The sequence below is a fragment of the Staurois parvus genome, unplaced genomic scaffold, assembly GCF_062004578.1.
Source record: "Staurois parvus isolate SC_StPar_1 unplaced genomic scaffold, SC_StPar_1.0 ptg000583l, whole genome shotgun sequence".
Lineage (NCBI taxonomy): Eukaryota > Metazoa > Chordata > Amphibia > Anura > Ranidae > Staurois > Staurois parvus.
The window spans coordinates 404695-432543 of record NW_028318379.1 but is presented as its reverse complement, the minus strand read 5'-3'; the positions used below and the strand labels follow the sequence as shown (position 1 = coordinate 432543).

The 27849-nt window shown below is 39.8% G+C and overlaps 1 protein-coding gene and 1 pseudogene across 1 annotated transcript; one reads left to right on the top strand and one right to left on the bottom strand.

Annotated features, from left to right (window-relative positions):
* Positions 1–27849, bottom strand: LOC149450078 (extracellular calcium-sensing receptor-like). Its single transcript, XM_089692375.1, has 7 exons — positions 27779–27849; positions 15147–15377; positions 12147–12438; positions 10701–11543; positions 6058–6282; positions 3404–3527; positions 1–974 (listed from the first exon to the last, which is right to left on the bottom strand). Exons 1-7 carry the CDS (start codon positions 27847–27849, stop codon positions 67–69), a joined length of 2694 nt encoding a protein of 897 aa, XP_089548501.1. The 3' UTR covers positions 1–66.
* LOC149450079 (U2 spliceosomal RNA) lies at positions 25040–25154 on the top strand (annotated as a pseudogene).

Below are 27849 nucleotides of genomic sequence, written 5' to 3'. Positions count from 1 at the left end.
GTAAATCTTCACTTTTTAAATTCGGGTCACTTTGCTTACTCTTGAGCCTCGGAACCTCAAGAGAATTCATATTTTTCTACTCCCTGTTATATATTTTTTATCATTCATTTCTGGTTGCAATAAAATAATGTAGCATTTAGGAAAGAAGATACAGACGAGCATCCCTGCAGATGAAGAGATGATAGCAAATATTTCCACTGCCACCATGTATTTTCCTTTGGTGCTTAGATAAGCAGGGATAAACGTAATCCAAACACTGGCAAACACTAGCATACTAAACGTGATGAACTTGGTTTCATTAAAGGTGTCAGGGAGATTCCTGGCCAGAAATGCAACAATGAGGCTAATGAAAGCTAAGAGTCCCATATATCCCAAAACGCATGAAAATAATACTTTGGATCCTTCGTTGCATTCAATAACAATTGTTCCAATCTCTGCTGTCATATTGAATTCCTCAAAGGGAGCAGAACTAGTTAGCCATACTAAGCAAATGAGAATCTGGATCAAAGAACAGAAAGGAATGATGTATATTGGAAACCTCAGTCTCACAAGCTTTCTTATTATAGTGTCTGCTGGATTTGTTGCTCTGAACACCATGATAACAGTGATAGTCTTTGCTAATATTATGGAAAGACAAATTGAGAAAATAATGCCAAAGACTATTTGGCGTAGCATGCAGGTCACCATGCTGGGGCGCCCAATAAATACTAATGAGCATAAGAAACAAAACATAAGGGCAATAAGAAGAAGATAACTGAGCTCCCGATTGTTGGCCTTAACAATGGGTGTTTTGTGTTTAACGAGGAACAGGCAAAGTACAGAAAATGTGAGAAGACAACATATAATTGAGATACAGGCCAGAGAAGAGCCCAGTATGTCATCGTACGCCAGAAACTGGATGGGTTTTGGAACACATTCCTCTTTTAATGTATTTGGCCATTGATCTTCTGGACACTTGAGACATTCAGTAGTATCTATGAAATAAACATAAGAAAAGAGTTGATATTTTAACATATAGTATACTGATCAGGAGGTGCAATTCAAGATAACTAAAAATACATATAATACATTGAGTGGTGGCAAACATTGTGGACATTTTTAGAAGTTGAACCCAGTATTGTTTTTCACAGGATGCAATTGGCTTTTATGTAAAAGCCATCTGAGCAGCTAATTAGCCACTGGATTGCTTTTACAGGTGGCAAGTAAGGTCAAACCCGTTTACTTTTTATTTGTTACAAAAAAATTGGTATTATATTGTGTTCGTGTGCATTTAAACTCATTAAAGTATATTTTTTCCCAAAACTTTGTGTGAAAAAAACAGCTGCGCAAATACACGTGTGATATAAAAAAAATCGAAAAACCCACCATTTTATTATCTATGGCCTCTGCTAAAAATATATATTTGTATATAATGTTTGGGCGTTCTAGGTGATTTTCTAGCAAAAAAAGCTGATTTTTACATGTAAACAAAATGTATCAGAAAAGGCCTGATCTTCACTTTTTCTTTTAAGTTAAATATAACATTTTTTGTACTACATATACAGTATCTCACAGAAGTGAGTCCACCCCTCACATTTATGTAAATGTTTTATTATATTTTTTCATGTGACAACACTGAAGAGATGACACTTTGCTACAATGTAAAGTAGTGAGTGTACAGCTTGTATAACAGGGTAAATTTGCTGTCCCCTCAAAATAACTCAACACACAGACATTAATGTCTAAACTGCTGGCAACAAAAGTGAGTACACCCCTAAATGAAAATGTACAAATTGGGCCCAAAGTGTCAATATTTTGTGTGGCCACCATTATTTTCCAGCACTGCCTTAACCATCTTGATCATGGAGTTCACCAGAGTTTCACAGGTTGCCACTGGAGTCCTCTTCCACTCCTCCATGATGACACCACGGAGCTGGTGGATGTTAGAGACCTTGCGCTTTTCCACCTTTCAATTGAGGATGCCTCACAGATGCTCAATAGGGTTAAGGTATGGAGACATGCTTGGTCAGTTTATCACCTTTACCCTCAGGCAGTGGTCGTCTTGGAGGTGTGCTTGCGGTTGTTATCATGTTGGAATATTGCCCTGTGGCCCAGTCTCCAAAGGGAAGGGATCATTCTCTGCTTCAGTATGTCACAGTACATGTTGGTATTCATGGTTCCCTCAATGAACTGTAGCTCCCTAGTGCCGGCAGCACTCACGCAGCCCCAGACCATGACACTCCCACCACCATGCTTGACTGTAGGCAAGACACACTTGTCTTTGTATTCCTCACCTGGTTGCCGCCACACATGCTTGACATCATCTAAACCAAATCAGTTCATCTTGGTGTCATCAGACCACAGGACATGGTTTCAGTAATCCATGTCCTTAGTCTGCTTATCTTCAGCAAACTGTGTGCGGGCTTTCTTGTGCATCATCTTTAGAAGAGGCTTCCTCCTGGGACTGCAGCCATGCAGACCAATTTGTTGCAATGCGGGGCGTATGGTCTGAGTACTGACAGGCTGACCCCCCACCCCTTCAGCCTCCGCAGCAATGCTGGAAGCACTCATACGTCTATTTCACAAAGACAACCTCTGGATATGACGTGAACTCAACTTCTTTGGTTGACAATGGTGAGGCCTGTTCTGAGTGAAACCTGTCCTGTTAAATCACTGTATGGTCTTGACCACCAAGCTGCAGCTCAGTTTCAGGGTCTTGGCAATCTCCTTATAGCCTAGGCCACCTTTATGTAGAGCAACAACTCTTTTTTACAGATCCTCAGAGAGTTCTTTGCCTTGAGGTGCCATGTTGAACTTCCAGTGACCAGTATGAGAGAGTTAGAGCAATAACACCAAATGTAACACACCTGCTCCTCCTGCATACCTGAGACCTTGTAACACTGACAAGGCACATGACACTGGGGAGGGAAAATGACTAATTGGGCCCAATTTGGACATTTTCACTTAGGGGTGTACTCACTTTTGTTGCCAGCGGTTTAGACATTAATGGCTGTGTGTTGAGTTATTTTGAGGGGACAGCAAATGTACAATGTTATACAAGCTGTATACTCACTAGTTTACATTGTAGCAAAGTGTAATTTCTTCAGTGTTGTCACATGAAAACATATAAAATATTTACAAAAATGTGAGGGGTGTACTCACTTCTGTGAGATACTATATATGAATTCTGTTTTTTGTATTGAATTCAGCATTACATTGTATTTTAATTTAACATATAAACATTTAAATTTGGTGTAAAATAACATTTCCTAAAAGCCTGCAAATTTGCAAAACATGAACATTTTCCAAGAGTGTCCACACTTTTGCCACCAGTGTATATTATATGTATATACTGTAACTTCTATAAAAAAAAAAAAATAACCATCGTCATTATCAGATACAAGGAGTTGGATTTGTATAGTACCATTAAGATTGAGTATTTCTCCATCAGAGCATGAAACACAGTCAAAACAACAGATTTTTTGTCCTTGACGATTGGCTCTTCTATATCCTTTTGGACATGGATAACTGCAGACAGAAAGAGGGGGCTAGAAGCAGAAGAATGGGAATGGGAATGAGTTAGATAACATAATACATTTTAATAATTGGCAAGAAAGTGCAATTCAGAGTTTATAGGATAAAGTTATGATACTGATATATAACATTTCCATAAGGAGATTAAAAATTATATTCAGGTGATCCTAAAGGTATATCTTTTTTGTAAATGTCAGAAGGCTCAGTTCTCAAGGCTAACATTCAAATATAAAGATCTTTAATATAATAAAAATGTAACAGTTATTGTCAGCCCAATGAAATATAAAAAAAAAACATGGTTGAAATAAATGCTTATTTGGGGGTTAAACCTTTATTAAGTAAGCCTTTTAACATTAAATGTATGCCCTACTCTAACAAGAGAATTGCTGTTTTGATCCATCAGTAAATCAGATGAAAATTTTCGTAAACTAGTATAGTTAAATATTACAGCTGCTGTGACAGGTGTCACATTTACTTATTTTTTTTTAGTTTAATACTCAAGACTGTTTGGACTTTCCTTCTTTCTTTTTTCCATGTTCTCCCATTTTCTATACTGGGTAACAAAACGTCCTTCCTTCCATCTGACAGCACACAGTAAGCTCTAACATTTAGGCTCTGTTCACATTAATGTTTTTTTTAGTGCCTTTTTCTTTTTGCAGAAATGCACTACAGTCCATTTAACATGGTTTCCTATGGAACATGTTCACATCTATGCTTTATTTGAGCTGCTGCGTTTTTGGAAAGGGTTAGGGACTTTTATAAAAGCAAAAAGCAGCGTTTTTGCTACAATAGAGTTCAATTGAGAATGTGCTGAAATGCATGGTAGTGCATTTTTGCCACAGTGTGCATTTTTATTCTGCCCAACAAAAACAAATTACACTTTAACCTCCCTAGCGGTATGATTATTTCAGATTTTTGGTGCTGAAAGTGGTACCATTATTTTGCATGGAAATATGTAGTTTTTTTTATTGTAGGCTGTAATTTTTAGGAATAACTCACTGAAATCTGTCTGAACAAGAGTCTATTAAACATCCCAGATATGATTAAAATTTGAAACACGAAATCATAAATTATAATTTCATAAATAATCATAAAAAATAATATAATAATACATTTAATTCAATAATATAATCAAACCAAAAACACTGCAATTTGAAATAGAGCGCCAAGTTCGTACATTGCTGAGCAAAGTCGCAAAATCGTTTTCAGTGTCTGATAACGAATTTCCCCACGAATCATCACTCAATTCTGCAAGTGGTTCTGATTTACTATCGCTGTTCTCTAGCTGATCTAAACCCGCTTTTGACCTAAAGGGACACTTTTTGGACACCATGGACATTTCTCAGTTTCCAGGCAGAAAGAACAGACAAAATGAAGGCAGGGCACAGGACAAAGCACTAGGGACAATATGTATGTGAAATGGGTTGAAACAGCAATGTTTTACTATGAAAAATTTGTTTTGAAAAAAATGAAATTTTTTAAAATTTTCAAATTTCCCGCCACCGCCGACGCCCGTACGTCCCGACATCACAGGGACCGGAACACAGAAGCCGGATGCCGGCATCAGCCGGAGGAGATGGCCGGGGACGCTGTAAGGGGACACATCGCGGGAGCGAAGGACAAGGTAAGCTCTGCAGGGACTCCCTATGCAGCGCCGCATGGTAAGCCCGAGTGTAGCTCGGGGTTACCGCTTTTGGCACTGACATTTTACCCCGGGCTACACTTGGGAATACCGCTAGGGAGGTTAGTAAAAAAAAAAAAAAAGCTGATCAAAACGAGGTAAAAACGCTGCAAAAACACCTGTAGAAAAATGCAAAACGAACTGCAAAATGGACAAAAAGCAAACTGCATAGGTGTGAACGAAGCCTTAAAAGGTATTTTTCCTGCACGTAAGGGATTAACCTGTGCTCAGGCGCCTGCTTATTAAGCAGTGGCTAGCTAAATTATAATTTATATGATTTATATATTATAGCTCCAACTGTTCCATGTTCGGAACTAAATCCTCTCTCTCTTTCCACTACACTAATCCTTTTATCCAACTTTTTAATTATGTTTTTTCCAAAGATACTTCTACTTTATACTATTTTTAAAAATAGCAGATGCAATATTTGTTGGCTTAACCAATGATTTTATTATTTATTTATACTTGTGTCCCTTGTTTCTCAGCTCAAAAAGTTGAGATATGTACAATATGTATATATTCTGTACTGTGTATGTTGTGTTGGGTTCTGTTATGAGGTAAGCATTATGTTTTATGCTTTTAACAATTTTTATATTTTATTTTGTATATTTCATTTGTGTATCCTTATGTGTATATGCTCCACCCTGGATGTGGAAAGTTAGCCATACAAACTTGATTTATACTTTGCTTTGTGACGCAAAAGTGCTTCATTGACTTAACTGCTCTGATGTACAGTACATCCATTTGAAGAACTATCTCACACGTACATTTTGCATTTCCTAGAAAGCCCACTTACATTTGTATGTGCCAAAGTTTGTATTAAACTATGTACAGTATATGCAAAAAAAAGCAGAAATGCTTACATGTTTATGACCATTCCACATAATCTTATTTTCGTCAAGTTGCAGTTTACTGCCTTCTGGAGCACGTTCATCAAATCTGCCAACATAGACATACTGATTGCTACCATTGGGATAAAGCTGCCAATTGAGAATATCCACAGAAATGGGAATATCCCCATTCTTATCAAAAAATATTTGTTCTCCTGCAGTATTTTTGAAATTTACTTTTTTAACATAATGAAGCAGCTGTAAGAAATTAAACATTAACATATTATTTTATTATTTTCAATAAGTTAAAGTAGAAGCTACAATAGATCTACTGTCAAACCCTAACATCCTAAATAAGCATGATAACATAAATCCAAACTTGTCAAATCCTCAGCCTTCATTATAGCCAAACTCAAGGCTAAATATGATCTCCCTTCCCTTCCTCCATAACCCATCCTGAATGTGTACTTTCCTTGCCTTTTGAAGCGAGACATACTCACCTAAACCCCCCCCCAGGTCCCTCAGCACTGCCATTTCTGGGTGTGGGGGACCACTGATCAAGAGTTGTGATGGCCCCTGAGGTCACGGAACCCCTCCACTCCCTTCTGATGACTTCAGTAATCTTCAGGATCCTAAGAGGACCAACAACACTCAAAGCATCGTGCAGGCAGTGACATGGACATGTCAAGACTGGTTTTCCACCTGTTGTTGATTCAATTAGTTATGCTCCTAGCCCAGCTAGACCATCTCCCTTTCTACTTAAGATGGGCTCATTCTCTCAGGCATTATCTGAACAGCAGCTAGTGTTCCTAGAGCTAGGTCCCCAAGTGACTTTATATTTCCAAGAAGATTTTTAGTGTCCACCAGTGTTCCCTAGTGGAGAAAATACCTTGTGTACCCTTAGTGTTTCCTTACAGAGAAGACTTCTAGTGTCCCCCAGTGTTTTCTAGTGGAGAAGATTCTTAGCATACCACCAGTGCTCCATTGTGTCCCTGGCTTCCTGAGAAGATTCTTAGTGTACCTCTAATGTTTCCTAGTGTCCCTGACTTCTAAGAGACTCCTACTGACCCAGGGATTTCTAGTGATCCTGTAGTCTGATCCTTCTTGCAACTTGTATCCTTGCACCTGTTGTCTTCTATGACCATTCCTGTGTCCTTGTAAATATGTTTCCTTTGTATACATTTGCCAGCTTTCAGACTTTTTGCTCCTATGTGATCCCCGTGAGCTTCTGCCTGCTCTTTGCTAGCATTGCCTGTGCCTGCAAATTGCTTCATTATCTCTGTGTATGCCTAGTCCTGCTTTGTGTCCCCATGCACTTCTATCTGCTGCTAGGGATTCTTGTTTGTTTCTTTGCATTGCTGTTCACTCCTAGTATTTCTGTATGTCTCTGTGTACTATTTCCTGTTCCCAGTTCCCCTATGTGTTTTTTGGACACTCCTTCCAGTTTTGGCAGTGCTATCTACTGACCTCTCTAAGGCTAACAAGAGTCCCTTGCAAATCAGCTTCTAGTTCTCAGGAGCTGCTTGCTTGGGTAGCTCAGAGAACTACAACCTGGGAATTATCTGCAGTGCAACTCATCTCCATCTTCAGGAGCTCTAGAGAATACCAGGCAGTTCATTAACCAGTTCCTGCCCAGCCTATAGTCAAATGATGGCCGAGGAGCAGCTCTCTTATTCTGGGTGGACGTCATATGGGGGTTTATTTACTAAAGCTGGAGAGTCCAAAATCAGACTCCCTTCTGCATAGAAACCAATCAGCTTCTAACCTCAGCTTGTTCAATGAAGCTTTGGCAATGAAACCTGGAAGCTGATTGGTTTCTATGCAAAAGTGAGTCTGATTTTGCACTCTCCAGCTTTAGTAAATAAACCCCAAGATGTCCTCCCAGAATGGTCCTCACTGCGATTTGTCACCTACTGTGTCCACCTGCCGCCAGTACCATATGATTGTTGTGACCAATCACAGCAGATCACATGACAATTGTACATGATGGATGGTTTTCATTCATGCCATTCATTGTGTACATTTATGATGCTTGCTGTGATTGGTCACAGTGATTACATGGCCCAATCAGAGCCCATCAGTACCATGTGATTAGCTGTGGCCAGTCACAGTTAATCACAATAGTAAACACTGAATGAAGCAATTTTATTTAGTAAATATTGTTGTTTATAACAGTGAAATTCAGTAATAAGCAATCAATGTGCAAAAAAAAATATGATCACCTACCCAGAGTAGTACAGTGTTGCTATGATAAAAAAAGCTAAAAAAAACAAAAAACCGTAAAAAAAGAAAAAAAATGTAATAAAAAAATAAATATAAAAAAAAATTTAAAACGTATTAAATCATCAGTCAGTTGCACTGATCACCACCACACCAGTTATATGATGAAACTACTACACTGGGGACAGTACGAAAAAAAAATTATTAAAAAATAGTTTTTTTCACAGCTTCTATTTTTCCAAAAACTTGTGCCAAAAATGTAAAGCTTTCAAAAAACGAAATACCTTACTAAATACCTTGGACTGCCTACATTCTAAAAAGGGGTCATTTAGGGGAAATTTGTACTCTCAAAAAGTAAGATCAGCCTTTAGTACATAAGGACTGGTCAGTTTTCAGATATACAGTATATATCACAGTTTGTGGACTTTATAACCTTCCTACAGACTAAATAATAAACACTGATTTAGGTTATTTTCACCAAAGAAATGTAGCAGAATACATTTTGGCCTAAATGTATGAAAAACGATCATTTATCTGCAAAATTAACAAGAAATAACAAACGAAGAGAATTGTGTGGGTTTTTTTGCAAAAAAATAAAAACTAATGATTATTAAATACCAACTAAAGAAAGCTGTATTTATGTGAAAAAAATTATAAACAATTTCACACGTGTACAGTGTTGAATGATTGCGTAATTGTCATTCAAAGTGTGACAATTCTGAATGCTGAAAATTGGCCTGGGCGGGAAGGGGTGAAAGTTCTTGGTATTGAAGTAGTTAAGCTGGGTGCACACTGGCCAAAGATCAGTTCAGCAGGAACCAGATGACTTTCAGTCAGTGTGTTCAACTGTCTGTCCTAAAGAAGCCAGTCTAATGACCAGCTTTTGTAAAATGGACATGCTGGAAATCCAGCATTTGATCAGTGCTTGCAGCCAGTGGCTTCAAGTGCAGATCAGTGTATTCTGCTGGGGTAGTCCCCGTCAGAATACAATAGCGCATTGCTTGTGTTGATATGGTGATCTATCAGCCTTTTTTCGTTCAACCCACTGGTTGAGGTAAAAAAAAACCTTGCAATGTGTACTAGGCTTTAGACTCTGAGCCTCAATCCTTCCTAGGGTCCTGCTCTTCATTGTATGTGTGGGTAGGCTGTGTTCTTCTCGTTCAGCTCCAATAGAAATCCTTGTCCTAGACTCTTTGTGTACACCAACTTTATCCTCTGTACCTGCATTTCCTGGGACACCTGTGGACTTCATCAGTCCTCATACATATTTTTTCCCCCCATTTTCATGTAAGCTCAGCATCCCACAATACATCTTTACCCCTGTCCCTCTGTGAGCCTGGTACCCCAGTGTTGTAAGTGTCTCTTACTAGAGAGTTCTGTTGTACATGCTTTCCCAGGTGTTCATCTCTGTTCTTCCCTGGACCAGGTCAGCTGTGGTCTGCATGGGTATACTCTCTGAGCACACTGTCGGATGACATGGAGGTTCCACGATCGCAACCACATGTGACATCCCCTTTGTGACACCATCAATGAAAAGTGCTCTATGAATGAAGGGTAGGCAGATGAATGAAGGGTTCACCACCTCCATTCATTAGGTTTCAAAGATACCTAGGTTTAATGACCAGCTTTTCTCCGAGGGACATGCTGGAAAGCCGGCATCCTATAGCTAGCAGCCAGTGAAAGTTCTAACTTGTCTTATTTGCAACACCTTCACATGATCTGGAAAGGTGTAAAGGTTGTATATATTATTTATTTCCAATTGCTAGATTTTTGTGTGTTTTTCAGATGGACCTACATAAAAGTTGCCAGTATCAGTGCTGCTAGCCACCATAGTAGTTCCCAGGGGCGGACTGACAACTCATGGGGCCCCCGGGCAATAGGGGATCATGGGGCCCCTGTGTCCTTGCCCAAACTCAAAAAAGCCTATGAAAAAGGCACCAGGGGCATCTCATGGGGCCCCCTACTGACCCCGGGCCCTCAGGCAGTGCCCGAGTTTCCAAATGGTCAGTCCGCCCCTGGTAGTTCCTATAGAAATGCCAAATGTGAGAAAGTTACAGCAGAAACTCCATAAAACCCTTCACATGCACTGCACAGACCTGGTAATGGGACACTCGATGCTATCAACTTGGGCGATAGGAGGGATTTGACAGCTTTCGCCATACTCCCAAAATTAAGGAGCTCTAGAGGCATACTTTCATGACTACTGTTTGGTGTTTAGCAATGCTTTTGGGTGAATTAATATGAACCTATGGTAAAAAAAAAAAAAAAAAAAAGCTAGGCAACATAAATACTTTTAGAGACACGTGACTAGATTGAGAATGTTTTCTCTTTGACTAAATGGTCTTACTTTACTAAAAAACTGAGTTCAGTTTAGCATGTCACCATCACATTTAAGGTACTAGAACAAGACTAACATATTCAATTCCCTGTTCATTTTAAACAAGTTAATACCATACCTGCCAGGGTTTATATGAGAAAATACTTGCACAGGATCCATTCAAAAAGGGTCCTTGCCCTGGTACACAGGATTGCATTTCATGTAGAGCATGAGCAATGGCAAACACTGCATTATGAATTTTGTAAGTGTATCTAAAGTTGGAAACGCCATATATATTGGGATCAATGCTGTCTAATCTCTCTTCCCCTGTGCACCAATTCCTTCCATCTGCAGATGTGTTTGAAAATGTATTATTATAAGGATAGTACGGAGGCCAAGCACAAGCAAAAGCTTTCTCCCAGAATGTTTTCATAAAGATATCATCTGGATATTTGGCTGGGTGTATACTGTAAAGAAATTCTTTAAAACCTGGAATGTTTCCACTTGGTGGTGCCATACCTAGACTGCCATTTAAAGTTGTTAAGATGTCCGGGTGAGGAAAGTCTGAAGTTATTGACCAACTTCCGCAGCCAAACCACACTTTATCTGTAACATTTTGAAAGGAAGCTTCCTCCATTAAAGTAATAAGGTTCTCCATGGTCGAGTATACAACAATTACTGTGGCTTTTGACTTCTTGATAACAGCAATGATACGGTTCACTGATTCCATAGAGCTGTAAATGGGTAAAATTTCTAGGAATGCAATGCAGCCTCCATTACCTTCTATTTTCCTGGAGAGGAGTTGAGAGCCTGATCTACCTAATTCATTGTCTGTAGTTATGATTCCAACCCATGTCCAGTTAAAGTATTTCACCAAATTAGCTATTTCAACAATTTCATAATCATCATTGGGAATTGTTCTTAGAAAAGATGGGAACTGTACCTTGTCACTCAGGCTTGGGTGTGCTGCAGAATAGCTTATCTAATTAGGAAGGAAGAAGTTAAAATATGAATGCATATACAATAAAATACAAATAAAGCTTCAAAAGTTCTTGTGTAATAGCTGACTTATGCTGTGACTTGAGGGTCAGATCTGAAACATTGCAATGCTTTAAAGAGCAATGTTGCTATTGCACTGATAATTAACAGATACTTAGACAGGGTCTAAGTTGACACTTATCTGTGCAGCTTGTTTGCTGGATTTGGGACACATTCAATACCTTCAGTTGTCATTGTGCTCTTGCTGGGCGTTCAATGTGTCCCCGTGCCTTTAAGAAGAAATGGCCTCCCTCCAGGCAAACCTACCATTAATGTATCCACTGCTATATACAGTATGTTCCAATTTGGAGACTCTCGAATATAGAGTTAGAACCACAGTATGCACAGGAGCCTTGGTGGGGCATGCAATTTTCACTTATATTTGCAAATGTGTGCAGCTAAACCCTCTGTTTTAATGTGAACTGTTAGGGTCAATTTTTTTTTTTTTTGTAGGCTAAGCTGGTAAGTGTGCCCAAAATTAGAATCATAAAAATGATACAATTGTGCCCCAAATCTGGTTTCTCATTGTTTTCATGTATGGACTCACCTGAGGAAATCTATACAGGCCAAGGATCCTGGCTATTGGTATGGAGGCCTTAGAAGTCATATCACCTACTAGAGCACATGGAACACCCTTAGTGTGACAGTTAAAATTTAGTGCAGCTGTTTTTTTCCCTGATAAAATCTTTGTTGTTTCCATTAGTGATCGAACATGGTCATAGCAGGAATCATACATGTCAAAACCTAGTGTAATATTTGGCAGAATATTTGGTGAATTGTTTATTTCCCAAATAGCGTACACCATAGCTAAAAGATAACGATAATACCGTATATGAAATCTAAAACAAAGAAATAAGAGATATTAAATTTCTTAGTTTTAAAGACATAACAGGTTCTATAAATATAACCATTGAAAATGTTAAAATATTATAAGCCAAATGTGTTAGTTGGTCACTCAGATGTAAACGTTTGGTGTCTTGCCATTGCCAACCATGATAAATGCAACAAAATCAAGACTTAGTAATTGTCCCTTCTATACTCTGCAATTTGGATCCATTTTAGCAGAGACAATAATAGACTGAAGACTAAAAACTGCTTACCAACAATAATGCCCTATGTCCTCCCAGATCTGAACAGATCTGGCTATGCTGTAAAACAGTGTTCTCCAAACTGCAGCCCTTGCTTACATTTATCAGGCCCTTGGGGCTCTATTCCTTCTACTGTTATGAGGCACTATTCCTCCCACTGAATTCAATGATGAAGCACTATTCCTTCCACTGACACCAACAATTGGGCATAATGCCTTCCAATGACACCCAAGCATGGAACATTATTCTTCTCTCTGATCTAAATGATGGAATACTATTCCTCCCACTAATACCAATTATAGGGCATGATTCCCTCCATTGACAGGGAACTATCCCTTCCACTGACACTAATGATGGGGCACAATTAATATTTTGTTTTTACTCCCACTGACTACTAAGTCAGAAGCATTGTTTACTCCTACTGAGGCTGTCTCACTAGGGTCAGTCATTCTGGACTCCTTGAAGTCTGAAGGACAGTAAGCTTTGTAGATCCCTGTTCTAAAAATATTTTCTGAAAACATTTATATCCAGTGTACAGGATGCCAAGTAGATTCCCCTACTATTTGGGTTGTGGTCCCTTTAAGAGGCACGAGTTGATATGTTGAGTACTCAGGGGTTCTCATCTATGCAGCGTGATGGGTTCTGGGGTAGTATGACTAGAGAGGAGAGGGTTGAATTTTAATACTCTTTGGATTGCTAAATCCTTATTGGGGACCCAGAATTTCAGAGTTTTGAAGTACTAGGTATGAAAAACCTCCAAACCATGTTTGCCGGGGTTAACTGGTTTGTGTGTGAGTTAAAAAAAAAAGATGAGGAAACAACCAGAACTTGGCAGTAACAGAATTAGCTGGACACACCTGAATGAGCCGGGTGAACAGAGCTTGGGATTCAGCCATTTTTGCTGACTGTGAAAGCCTCCTCTTTGGCCCCCCTGGAGCAGGCAGAAAACCTCCAAAACCTCCAGTGTGGAACCATCATTATATTGTTTTGTGTCATTGAACAAGAGTTATGGATTGTTTTTGAGTTCTATAAGCTATTTGCTTAGTACTATTTACATACAGGCGTACCTCGGTTTATGAATTTAATTCGTTTTGTGGGACTTTTCAAATTGCAAAAAATTTGTGAACCAAAACACGGTTTCCCATAAGAATGCATTGAAAACCAATTCATCTGTTCTGGAGGTCAGAAAAACAGTGGTGATCCTGAGATATCATATGACACCAGTAATGCAGATCTATCAGGTTGCTTTTTTGGTCTTAAAAATGCAGTCTGCAGTGACAAGTTTGATGTAATATGTTCAGGTAAAGCAGTTACTATTTAAAGGCCTAATACAAATAAAATACAAGCTACCTTTCAGAAGAAAACTAATTATACAGATCTCACAATAGTTGGTATTAGATATATTTCAAAACATTTTAGAGCTATAAGAAACAAAAATTTTGAAATAGTAGTGACTGCTTGTTCCTAAGATAGAGCTCTTCTTAAAGCGCAACTAAACCCAAAAACAAAGATTTTATATGCTGTTGCTCAGCAATCATTGGATAAGGTCGTTGCATTAGTTATCCTTTTTCAAGCTTTTTTCCCCTTTACTTTTGTGTGGTAATAAGGTAGTAATCCCTAGGTGGCATCATCCCCTCACAGTCTTCCGACTTCATATGTGGATCACTTTTCAGAGGAGCAACAATTTAGCCACACATCTAAACTTAGTCCAAAAAGACTATTTACCTCAACAATCACTATCCAATTGTCTGTATCCCATTTTTGTCTGTATCCTATTTCCATCCCTCCTTGACCCAAACTATGCTCTAATTTTCAGTAGTCCAACTCCTCTTTCTCGCTATGGTTGCAATGTTTATCTTAAAGTGGTTGTAAACCTTAGACATGAAATATGAACAAAGCATATCCCTTTATAGTGTATATTTGTCTCAATTCAGAGCACTAAGTGTTATTTCTGTCCATTGCCCCATTCCTCTGCAATAAACATGAGTCAGACGAGTTTTCCTGACACCAAGAGAAAAATGTTGACAGGCGAAGGAGTTCCAGCAGATTGACAGCCTCGGCTCTGTTCCTGTGCGGAGGGGGGGGGTGCCCCTTCCATCCAATCAACTCTCAGAGCTCTCCTCACTGATAAAACATCAGCTCCTCACCCCCTGCATTTCAGAGCTGAGAGATTCTGTGTAAATTCTGCACTTTGAATGGATGTAGGGGAAAGACTGCTTTAGATAAACAGGTACAACTTATATAAGGGGATTTGTTTCAACTCTGTGTATCACCGGAGGCTAGTCACTTTACTGGATATACAGCATGCGTTTACAACCACTTTAAAAGAGAAATAGCTACCAAGTTGCTAAGTGTACTCTATAGGAAAGTTACATTTGTAATTGCAGTGATCCCTGCTCCAATGGCACCTGTGTTGTCCTCTCCTTTTCACATGTAAAGATTTCTAATTTAAAACTTACGTAGTGCATTGAATAGGCGGTGGCTTTTCTTGGAATGTTACTTTTGGATATATTACATCTAAATGGATAGCAAAGAGCCCACCAAGTATGAGGTCCCCATCTGATGAGTAACCAGTAATGTCTTCGTGAGCCAGACTGCACCCACTGGGTGATGATGTATCACAACTTTCTAATAGGAAAACAAAGGTGTACATGCAGTAAACACAGGCCATGTACAATCTCATCTTCATCCTGTCAAAATAGGAATACAGTATATTCATATATACACATACAGAAAATATGGTGGCAGGTAGGATTTTTCACCAGTTGCATTTCTACTCTTACAGAGTTGGACATTTTTATTTGATTCCTTATTGTGTATTTTATGATAGTAGGTTCACGTGATGTAGTAGCTCATTTTGTCATGTTTTCACTCAGTCAGTGAATAAATATACAATAATGGGTAAATAAAGAGCCTTAGAAAGTCTGTTAACATGTACTGCTATGGTAGAGATAAAGGTAAATGATCACCATAAATACTCATAATCATACTTCCCAACTTCCTGTAATTCATTAGAATATTTGAACTATTTTCCTATATACCTATGATATTATAATTATAAATAATATTTAAATGTTATATTAAATTATATTATTCATACATATGTTATATTATAACTATGTTTCTTTTTTTTTTATTAGTCCATGGAGGATTTTATTGTTTTGCCACAATTTTTTGAAACATGACACAAAGTTGTCCACTAAATAATATATTGATCACATATGCCATGGGTATTTGTGGAATAACACCCCAAACCACATTTTGCTACTTCTCCTGAGTATGGAGATACAACATGTGAGAGACTTTTTGGCAGCCTAGCCACATACAGGCCCCCAAAATCCAATGACCACCTCCAGGCTTTCAAAGGGCATATTTCCTCATGTCACTTCCTGAGTATTCTGCAGACATCACTCTGTCACAATGTTTTGAAAAAGAAATTTAAAAAAAAAAGTTTTCTTTAGAACTATATTCCTATTTGAACTAATAAGCTTTCTTCTTCTCCTTTCCATGAAATTGATGGAGCAAGCTAATGCCACAACTTTAAAATGACGCTAAACTCTCACTCAAGTTCTAACCAATTCTATGCCTCTTCGGGTGCCTATGTTTATTCTTCTTGATCCCACCTGTATATAGGAACATATTCACCCTTTCTTGCTAAATCCTGAGATGGAATATGGACTGTGAGATGTGTAGTATGCATGGAGCAATGCATACTGCAACTAACATGCACTGCTTGTTTCAAACAAACGTTAGTAGGAAAAGGTGAGGTTCAGGAGCTCATGAAGGACATTACAAAGAGACAGAAAAACACAGTAAGAAACAAATTCTTGAGAAATAATTTATGAGGCCATTAAGTAGTGGATGTGTATGAATTATTTTTGAAGACTAAAGATATCATTTAAGGTCTTTGCAAAGGACAAGGAATCACTTTTAGAATGTAAAGTTGATGCAGCGCTAAAAGACTAAAGCCTAAATACAGTAAATAGCCAGATAGTAAATATGAGTAATAACATGACCCAAAACCACCTAGGGATAAACAGAAAAACAATGGCCCTTAATAGACTAGTAACAGTGGTTAAGTGCAGGATAAGGTGTCCATAGTTCATACAGGAGTGTAAGTGAATCACAGCACACTTCAAAGAACGTGACCCCGGGCAGTCTTGCTGCAATGGCCTCTCACCTCCACTCTACGACCCTACAGGGCCATAAAGCGTAATGTAGATCACCACGGAATCATCCAATTCAGGGACTCTTTAGATAGATTGGCATCACATAAACAGGGACCGAATTCCTCCAGGCCAGTAGGTGAATAGAATAGACTCTCCTCCGATGTCACAACCGCTCATATGCTCCTCCTCTCGGCACCAGGTAGGTAGTTCAGGTTCCCCATATTCAGGATGGCTCCAGGTTCTTGTCAGTGAAGACTTTACCTCATTGTCATCTGCAGTGTCGGGGTCAATCACCTGATCGCCGAGGGCCCCACTGACATGTAAGGTCTCCTCAGCTCTTGCCTCCTCCGTCTCCACTGTCCCAAATTCCTGAGCACTTTCCCGACCCCGCCCACCAGTCTAGGCTGCTTCGGGACTACGAGGTATAATAAAGTTTTTTCAATCTACATTCCACGCAGCCAAGCAAAGCAGAAACCGGACAGTGGAGACGGAGGAGGCAAGAGCTGAGGAGACCTTACATGTCAGTGGGGCCCTCGGCGATCAGGTGATTGACCCCGACACTGCAGATGACAATGAGGTAAAGTCTTCACTGACAAGGACCTGGAGCCATCCTGAATATGGGGAACCTGAACTACCTACCTGGTGCCGAGAGGAGGAGCATATGAGCGGTTGTGACATCGGAGGAGAGTCTATTCTATTCACCTACTGGCCTGGAGGAATTCGGTCCCTGTTTATGTGATGCCAATCTATCTAAAGAGTCCCTGAATTGGATGATTCCGTGGTGATCTACATTACGCTTTATGGCCCTGTAGGGTCGTAGAGTGGAGGTGAGAGGCCATTGCAGCAAGACTGCCCGGGGTCACGTTCTTTGAAGTGTGCTGTGATTCACTTACACTCCTGTATGAACTATGGACACCTTATCCTGCACTTAACCACTGTTACTAGTCTATTAAGGGCCATTGTTTTTCTGTTTATCCCTAGGTGGTTTTGGGTCATGTTATTACTCATATTTACTATCTGGCTATTTACTGTATTTAGGCTTTAGTCTTTTAGCGCTGCATCAACTTTACATTCTATTCATATTGCCCTTGTTTGGTATGGGACAGATGCTGGCTGCTTTTTAGTTAGTTTTTTTATTCACCACTTACCATAAGAGCGCAGGAGGATTTTTTATGTTATTAAGGAATCACTTTTGCATCTGGAGGAAAAAAATTTACCTTCTGCATATAGAAAAGCTTCTTCACAGTAAGACCAGTGAAAATGTGGAATAGGACTCCCTGAGGAAATAGCTATTGTCTGTTCAAATGGTTGTTTAGAATTCCTATATATATATATATATATATATATATATATATATATATATATATATATATATATATATATATATATATATATATATATATATTGTTTTTAATACATTCCTAAATGCACAGGCTAGTAACATTTAAAAGTTATACGCACAGAGGCTTTTTCCAGGAAATATCTGATTGCCCTTGCCTTCCTCTGGATTAGTTGTGGGTATGCAGTTCTAGATATTGATGGTTTCTAATTTTTATTTATTTTTCTACAGCTTGCAATTAAAGCCCACTCATATCTTGAGTGCATTATTTTGCCTTATGGTGAAAACAAGCCTTAAATGATTAGAAGGTAGTCCACAGATGTTTGCACATAATGCAGACTGTGTGCAGTTGATACTGTTTTTTTGGGGGGTTAATAGGAAAGTATGACCGTTCTGTTCATGCAGTGCTACTTTACACTCTCTGACACCCAAGTAGCATCAAAGTCCCACTACAGGAACAAAACTGTCATACTTTCCTATTAGCCAAAATAAAATTGCAACTTTTGGACACATAAAAGTTACTAAAATACTTTCATACAGTGCCAGAGAGTGTAAAGTCACATCAAAGATGCAATTCATGAACAGAACTATCATACTTTCCTATTCGCCAAAAAAAAGCAAAATGCATCAAAATCACAACATGCATTGAAGACTGTCACATGCAAAACTCAATCTGCTTGTGGAAAAAAGTCCCCAACCTTTTAAAAAAAAACAACAAATTGACAGTTGTGAACTATATTTATAGGAAACCATATTAAATGGACTGTAGTGCGTTTCTGCAAGACACACTAAAAAAGTGCATAGGTGTGAACTAATGCTCAGACATCATCATTTATATATGCTCAGTTCACTGTGACTTCTAGATATAATATAGCTCTGATGCTAGAGTTTTATGTTATAAACTTTATTATAATGTTGTATTACTAGATAATTTGTGTTTACTAGATAAGTTAAAAAAGATGAAACATGTATGCAAGTCTTAGCCATTTTTAGGGAAAAAAAAACAGGAAAAAAAATGCAAATCAATTGCTGCGATACAATAGCCCCTTGATAGTATATTGTAAATATTTAAAATGCATTCATAGAATGTGGTAGATGTGTATTGATAATAATAATGTGACAGGGGTAGATGTATAGAAGAGAAGAAAAATTACAGAGGGAATGGGAGATAAGAAAAGATATAAAATTGACAGATTAGGTGTGGTAATGATGCATTGAGATACAGGGGTTGATTTCATAAAGGCAAATAAGCCTTGCAAAGGATGCCTAATATAATAGAACATTTAAAAAATACCGATTTTTTTTTTTTTTCTCATTGCATATGATTGAATGATGGAGGACTTCATTCACTAAGCTAAGAGAAAATTCCTAACAAAGCGAAAAGCTTACTTGCCTTTAATAAACCAATTCCACAGAGGATATGGTAAATAGTAAATATAACTTTGTATAAACAGGATGAACATACTAAAGAGGATGGAAAGTAGAAGGACAGATTGGATGTGGTAGGTGTGCATAGATATGATTCATTTACTAAAGGCAAATAGGCTGTTCACTTTGCAATGAAAGGTTCTCTTAACTTAGTAAATGTAGTGAAAACTCACTTTGCAAAAAATACCCAATACCAGTATAGAAAATTAAAAAAAAATCCCTGCATATGACTGTATGATAGAAGTCAGCAGATCGTCATCTCATTCACTGAACTAGCAGAATTAAAAGGCAAGTAAGTTGTTCACTTTGCAAGGAATTTTCTGCTAGTTCAGTTCCTTGCAAAGTGAAAAACCTACTTACCTTTAATAAATCAATTTCACAGAGGATATACTATGTAGGATGAAATATAATATAATATTGAGAGACAAGATCATCTTGTAAAACAAGATGGGAAGTAGGATGAGAGATAAAATAGACAGATTATATGTGGTAGAGGTGCTTGGATATAAGGGTAGATAGATATAAGATTTGATTTTCTAAAGGCAAATAGACAGTTAGCTTTGCAAGGACATTTTTACTTTCAGGGAATTTTCTCTTAGCTTAGGAAATGGGGCGAAAATTCATTATAACAGATATACAATTCACCATAACGTATAAAATTCACTATAAAATACCCAATAACAGTATAGTAAATGAAAAAAAAATATTTTTGCTTGCACATGATTGAAAGATGGAAGTCAGCAGAGCTTCACCTCATTCACTAAGCTAAGGAAATGTGAACAGCATACTTGCCTTTAGTAAATCAGTCCCACTGAGGGTATCGTAACTAGGAAAAGATATAATATGGACAGATTAGATGTACATGTATGAACAAGATGAAACATGCAGAAGGGATGGGATATGGAGAGAGATAAGATGGACAGTTTAGGAATGCTTTACCATCACTTGCACAACCAAGCAATCATTTGTTACCTTTTACAGAGTGGAATCATTCAAAAAAAAATGCATGATGTACTTCCACCAAAATGTTTAAATAATAAAATGCTGCTATGGTTTAATACTGTATGCTTGAAAACATGCCAGGTAATACCTTCCTCTTCATACCTCCTATGAAAACATGTCATTTAAAATGGTTAAGCGTAATATTTCTGCGATCTGCGTTGCAGTGCACTGTACCTGCATTTACAGTGCCATTAAATAAATCCTTGATAGTCTATTTATATAATCGATGTTCCAGTGACAGTTTGTGTGTGCACTTGAAATGACTTAATGATGAGTTTCAACAAAATAATAGGTCTGACCATGTTATTATGCAAAATCATAATAATTACCACTACAGTAGGTTGTAATTTTGAGAAGACCTACAGAGGATGCATGCATTTGATGATGTGGCCAACTTTTGGTTGTGGTGTATTCATAGAGCTGAGTAAGCTCTGTGTTCTGCAAATTAGATGTTGCAGGAGGAAGTATTAAAGTATGCTCAAGGGAAGTCCTATCTGATTCCTCAAGGCCACAGTCAATGCAGGAATTAAAGGTAAACTCTAGGTTGTAAAGTTATTTTCCTTTGACGCTAAATGAAACTGAAATATCCCTTCCTTATCACAGCAACACCATTTTATTTTTAGATTTCCCAGAATCCTCTTTCCTTGACTTATGAAATTTTTTCAATGCCTCTTTCAAAATTCTTTTTCGAAGAAAAGATGGGGCCATGGGATGACAGGCAGCTGGCAATTTAGTAATTGCACCATCGGGCAGTAAATGGATTCTGGTTTCTTTCCTCACTGGTCCTGCTAAGACATCCCATGAGCTGGTGTGATGTTTCCTTACCAGGCTGGATGTTCCTAATTTGACGTGTAAGTGAATGCTGTGTTATCTTCAATAAAGTGGACTTTATACTGACATCGCTCTGCTGTTTTGTCTTTCCTATTTTGAGCTTGGTTTCCAAAAATGGCTGTGCAGATGCTGCATCCGGTGTACAGTTGATCCAAGTTGCAAGCACCTCCACCACTCCTCTCCATGTGTCCTCATCCCTGAGACAAGGCATACATTGCTCCCAAGCTCTTCATGGTTTATTCCCAGTTCACTGGGTTCTAGATCCCTACTCAGTATACAGGCTAGCGCTATGGTTTGTGTATTTTGTTTTAATAAAATATATACATAAACTTTCATTAATCATCTAAAATTGCAAATTGCCTGGATATCACTCAACAAATATGCAGAAAGTAAAGACAAAATGCATGATCTACAAAACTGTCCTGGATGAATAACCAGGAAAGTTTTAATGGAAGAAACATCCAGGCAGCTACCTTTTCTGGAAGCAGGCAGCATCCCACATATTTGTTTGATGACAAATGTTTTTCAATAGGGATGAGTCAGCGGTTCAGTCTGAGCCAAGGTTCGAACCACACTTTGGCTGTTCAGGTGTTCAGACAGACCTCACATTTTTGCTTATAAGGTCCCCTGTTCAGCAAGAGCTAAACATCATATACAGTTGCAAGAAAAAGTATGTGAACCCCTTGGGATTACGTGGAGTTTTGCATGAATTGGGCATAAAATGTGCTCTGAACGTCCTCTAAATCACAACAATAGAAGAACACAGTCTGCTGAACATAATACTACACAAACATTAGATGTTGCCATGGTTTAATTGCACATAACATGTAAACCTTCACAGTGCAGGGAGGAAAAATTATGTGAGGCTCTAGCTTAATGACTTCTCCCAGAGCTAATTGGAGCCAGGAGTGAGCCAACCTTGACTCCAATCAGTGTGATGATATTGGATGTGTTGCTGACAGCTGTCCTGCCCTTAAAAAACACACACCTGTTTTGGGTTTACTGGTTTCAAGAAGCACTGTCTGATGTGAACCATGCCTCGCAGAAAAAAGCTCTCAGAAGACCTACGATCAAGAATTGTTGACTTGCATGAAGCTGGAAAGGGTTACAAAAGTATCTCCAAAAGCCTTGATGTTCATGTGTCCACGGTAAGACAGACTGTCTACAAATGGAGAAAGTTTAGCACTGTTGCTACTCTCCCTAGGCGTGGTCGTCCTGTAAAAATGACTGCAAGAGCACAGCACAGAATGCTGCATGAGGTAAAAAAGAATCCCAGAGTGTCAGCTAAAGACCTACAGAAATCTCTGGCACATGCTAACATTTTTGTTGACACATCTACAATAAGGAAAACATAAAACAAGAATGGAGTACATGGGAGGACACCACGGAGGAAGCCATTGCTGTCCAAAAAGAAGATTGCAGCACGTTTGAAGTTTGCAAAAGAGCACCTGGATGTTCCACAGCACTACTGGCAAAATATACTGTGGACAGATGAAACCAAGATTGAGTTGTTTGGGAAAAACACACAACACTATGTGTGGAGTAAAAAAGGCACAGCACACCAACATCAAAACCTCATCCCCACTGTGAAACATGGCGGAGGGAGCATCATGGTTTGGGGCTGCTTTGCTGCCTCAGGGCCTGGACGGATTGTTGTCATTGATGGAAAATGAATTCCAGAGTTTATCAAGACATTTTGCAGGAAAACGTACGACCATCTGTCCGCCAACTGAAGCTCCGCAGAGGATGGGTGATGCAACAGGACAATGACCCAAAGCATACAAGTAATTCAACAAAACAATGGCTGCAACAGCACAGAATACGCCTTCTGGAGTGGCCCAGTCAGAGTCCTGGCCTCAACCCGATTGAAATGCTGTGGCATGACCTTAAGAGAGCGATTCACACCGGACATCCCAAGAATATTGCTACACTGAAACAGTTTTGTGAAGAGGAGTGGTCCAAAATGACTCCAGATCGTTGTGCAGGTCTGATCTGCAACTACAGGAAACGTTTGGTCGAGGTTATTGCTGCCAAAGGAGGGTCAACCAGTTATTAAGTCCAAAGGTTCACATACTTTTTCCTCCTTGCACTGTGAATGTTTACATGTTATGTGCAATTAAACCATGGCAACATCTAATGTTTGTGTAGTATTATGTTCAGCAGACTGTGTTCTTCTATTGTTGTGACTTAGATGACGTTCAGAGCACATTTTATGCCCAATTCATGCAAAACTCCACGTAATACCAAGGGGTTCACATACTTTTTCTTGCAACTGTATAGAAGCTGCCTCTGGCCTTCAATGGGTGCTATAATGGGTGGATGCTGGCACATGCCGCGTACCTAGCAACAGCTGATATAACCAGCCCCATTGACTTACATGGTCAAGATCTTCCAGCCATGTAAGCAAAGGGGTGAGGATAGTGATAACATCCATGCTCAAATATAGCCACTGACCATATTTGAGCAATGACATTGATCATTCTCCTAAAGAGTTAATGACATGTTCCCTGTTGACATTTGCGCCCCTAACATTGCTTCAGTGTTTTTGTCACTGATAAAAAAAAATGGATCTTAACCTGCACAGCAATAACTCTTATGTCCTACTGCTTGAGCTATTTCCTCAGTAAGTCTTTGAAAGACCTTCCATTAGGAGGTTAACATGTTGAGCCAATCTTATCAACAAGCATCAAGAGGGGGAGTGCAAAGATTGGCTCATGACTACAGTAATAAGAGCATGAGTGACTTTTTTATGGCAGTTTGGTAGGGTTGGTCTCTGGTTAAAGCTGAGAGGGGCAGAAATATCATAACATTGTTTTCAACTATGAAACAACCTCACCGTCTTTTTTTTTTTTTCTTACCCTAACCTGTCAGAGAATGCAGTGTCCATTATGATACTTATAGGAAGGTGTAGCATGATCCCTTTGCTGGCCACCAGGTGATATACAGTGAAGGAAATAAGTATTTGACCCCCTGCTGATTTGTAATGTTTGCCCACTCACAAAGAAATGATCAGTCTAAAAATCGAATGGTAGGTGTATTGTAACACTGAGAGACAGAATAGCAACAAAAAATTCAAAAGAAATGCATGTTTAACAAATTATGCACTGATTTGCATGTTCATGAGGGAAATAAGTATTTGATCCCCTTCACAAAACATGACTTAGTACTTGGTGGCAAATCCCTTGTTGGTTATCACAGAGGTCAGATGTTTCCTGTAGTTGGCCACCAGGTTTGCACACATCTCAGGAGGGATTTTGGCCCACTCCTCTTGGCAGATCCTCTCCAAGTCATTAAGGTTTGGTGGCTGACGTTTGGCAACTCGAATGTCAGCTCCCTCCACAGATTTTCAATCTGATTAAGGTCTGGAGACTGGCTAGGCCACTCCAGGACCTTAATGTGCTTCTTCTTGAGCCACTCCTTTGTTGCCTTGGCTATGTGTTTTGGGTCATTGTCATGCTGGAACATCCATCCATGACCCACTTTCAATGCCCTGGCTGTGGGAAAAAGATTCTCACCCAAGATTTGACGGTACATTGCCCCGTCCATCGTCCCTTTGATGTGGTGCAGCTGTCCTGTCCTGTCCATCGCTTCTCGGCCTTTTGGCTAAGATCAAGTGTAGTATCTGTTCTTATCAGTGTCCAGTGGGGGTGCTCCCGACCATTCTAGTTTACGGGGATGGTTGTTGTATAGTACCCTCACTGGTATGATGGGGGTCCGGAAGGCTAGTACCGGAGGGACAGAAACCAGGGAGCGCCATGATTCGTTCTGGGGCCTTGGGAGTAATTCCTCTGGGGAGACCGGAAAGACCCAGTACCTCCTGATCTGAACATGCTACCTTGGTCTGGCCTGGGGCTGAGGAGGCAAAAAGTCCGCAAACTCAGTGCCCCCTGAGGAGACGCGCTCAGGGGTGTCACTAGTAACACTTGGGTGTGGGACCCCACGGTGTGAAAATGACACATGGTCACTGTTTTTACACTCTTTTTTGCACAGCGCCCTAAGGACCAGGCCTTTTGGCTAAGTTCAGGGCAATTTTTGCTACAGGCCTCAGGGCCTGGTCTGTGCACATTTCGGCACGGTACCATTTTTATTATTTTCTTACTTTATCTTTTACTTTATTTATTATGCACTCCCACGTTTGTCACTTTTTCTTTGCCTTATGTGTGTGTTTTTCACGGATGGAGGGTGTGGGTCCTCGGGCCTACCCTGAAGTCTAGGGGGAGGATGTGTGGCCATACGGTTCCTTCCTCCCCTGATCCCTAGAGGACTCTTCTTCGGGAGAGTCCCCTTGCCTAGTACTGAATGTCCGGCTTCGGCTTGGCATAGGGAACGGTGGTCCACCCGGCCTTTTGGTCAGGAGGACCAAGTGGGAACCTAGTCCCCGTCAGGAGCTTCGTGCCCCGGGGGATCAGGGACAGCGGTCCAAGCCCCTTTCGGGGTAGGACACAGCACACCCCTAAGTGCACGTTTTTCGTGTGGTGTTTTGCACTTGCACTTTTTTGCGGACACTTACGGGTTTTTTTCGATATAGTTGCACGTTTGCGGACTTAAAAAAAAAAAAAAAAAAAGCTGTCCTGTCCACTTAGCAGAAAAACACCCCCAAAGCAGAATGTTTCCACTAATATGTTTGACAGTTGGGATGGTGTTCTTGGGGTCATAGGCAGCACTCCTCCTCCTCCAAACACGGCGAGTTGATGCCAAAGAGCTTGATTTTGGTCTCATCTGACCACAACACTTTCAACCAGTCCTCCATTGCATCATTCAAATGTTCAGTGGCAAACTTCAGAAGGGCCTGGGCATGTGCTTTCTTGAGCAGAGGGACCTTGCGGGCACTGCAGGATTTCAATCCTTGTTGGCATAGTGTGTCACCAATTGTTTTCTTGATGACCGTGGTCCCAGCTGCCTGTAGATGTTTGACAAGATCTTCACGTGTAGTTCTGGGACTCACTGTTCTCATGATCATTGACACTCCACGAGGTGAGATCTTGCATGGTGCACCAGACCTAGGGAGACTGACAGTTGATTTGTGTTTCTTCCATTTGCAAGTGATGTCACCAAGTGTTAACACCTTCTCACCAAGCTGCTTGGCGATAGTTTGGTAGCCCAGTCCAGTCTTATGTAAGTCTACAATCTTGTCCCTGACATCCTTGGACAGCTCTTTGGTCTTTTGCCATGGTGGAGAGTTTGGAATCTGATTGATTGCTCCTGTGGACATGTGTCTGTAACAAAATGAGATTAGCAGCACTCCTTTTAAGAGACTGCTTCTAATCTCTGCTTATTACCTGTATGAAAGACACCCGGTAGCCAGAAATCCTGCTGAATGATAGGGGACCAATTACGTATTCCCCTCATGAACATGCAAATCAGTGTATAATTTGTTAGCCATGCATTTCTTGTTGCTATTCTGTCTCTCAGTGTTAAAATACACCTACCATTCGATTTTTAGACAGATCATTTCTTTGTGAGTGAGCAAACATTCAAAATCAGCAGGGGATCAAATACTTATTTCCTTCACTGTATAAAGTTAGTGGACTGGAATTCAAGGAAGAGTGTGTAGGTGCAGAGTAAGGCAGCGGTACAGCCTCTAGTTGTGTGGCCCCCATGGAAACCTTTGAGGCCTACTTACAGGAAAGCACATGACCTAGATAGTCCCCAGCAGGAGCGGTGGCATTGCCCCTGGGAGTGGTAGGGATAGCAGAGTAACAGCTTTCCACACCTCAAAGAAATTATGAAGGACTACACTATTATGTGCAGAGAAGGTTGCCTACTCTCTGAGGCCCGCCTGTGTTACCATTTACATTTATATCTGCCATTCAATCTTTGTTGAACTGTTTAATCTAACTGCTATAGAGTTTTAGTAAAAAGTTCAAAAACTAAGTCACAACTGACTTATGCCTGATTCTTATCAAGCCACAAACATGGATAGAAACTATGACAGCTGAACCATTAGTAAGGAGCTCCCTCTGGGAGACTGTGGAACCGGGTGCTTGGTCTGTCTATGGTGCCCAAGTGTCACATGGTGCCCATGGCAGGTTCTACCTGCCAACATTGTGCTAGAACAATTCTGATAGTTATGAAACTCTGCACTGAAGAGACTGGCAGAGAGGAGGCTTTAATAGGAAACCATTCAAAAAGCAAGAGGCAATGCAGCAGGAGCAGTGGAGGCAGGGGAATGGGAGGACTGGTAGCAAACAAGCAAGACGGCCTAAGGGCAACTGCCTGGACAACATAATGACATTTTTAAAGGTTTTTCAGTCGTCCCCCCATGCCATGACCATATTAGTGTCAAGTGGCTCACCTGGCATATTAGTTGCAAGTGGCTCACCTGCCATCTTGAATGAGGTCAAAGTCCTCACTGTATAGGAAATAGTTGCCAGAAGGGATGCAGCCATGCAT

Bases quoted from the DNA above. Each gene is read 5' to 3' on its own strand.
- LOC149450078 (XM_089692375.1), bottom strand. From the start codon at position 27,849: ATGCATGGCTGCATCCCTTCTGGCAACTATTTCCTATACAGTGAGGAC. The intron at 12,439-15,146 runs GTAAGTTTTAAA...TCTTTGTTTTAG, and splicing joins CCGCCTATTCAATGCACTAC to ATTTCATATACGGTATTATC. The intron at 6,283-10,700 runs GTATGGTATTAA...AATTTCTTACAG, and splicing joins TCTCATATAAACCCTGGCAG to CTGCTTCATTATGTTAAAAA.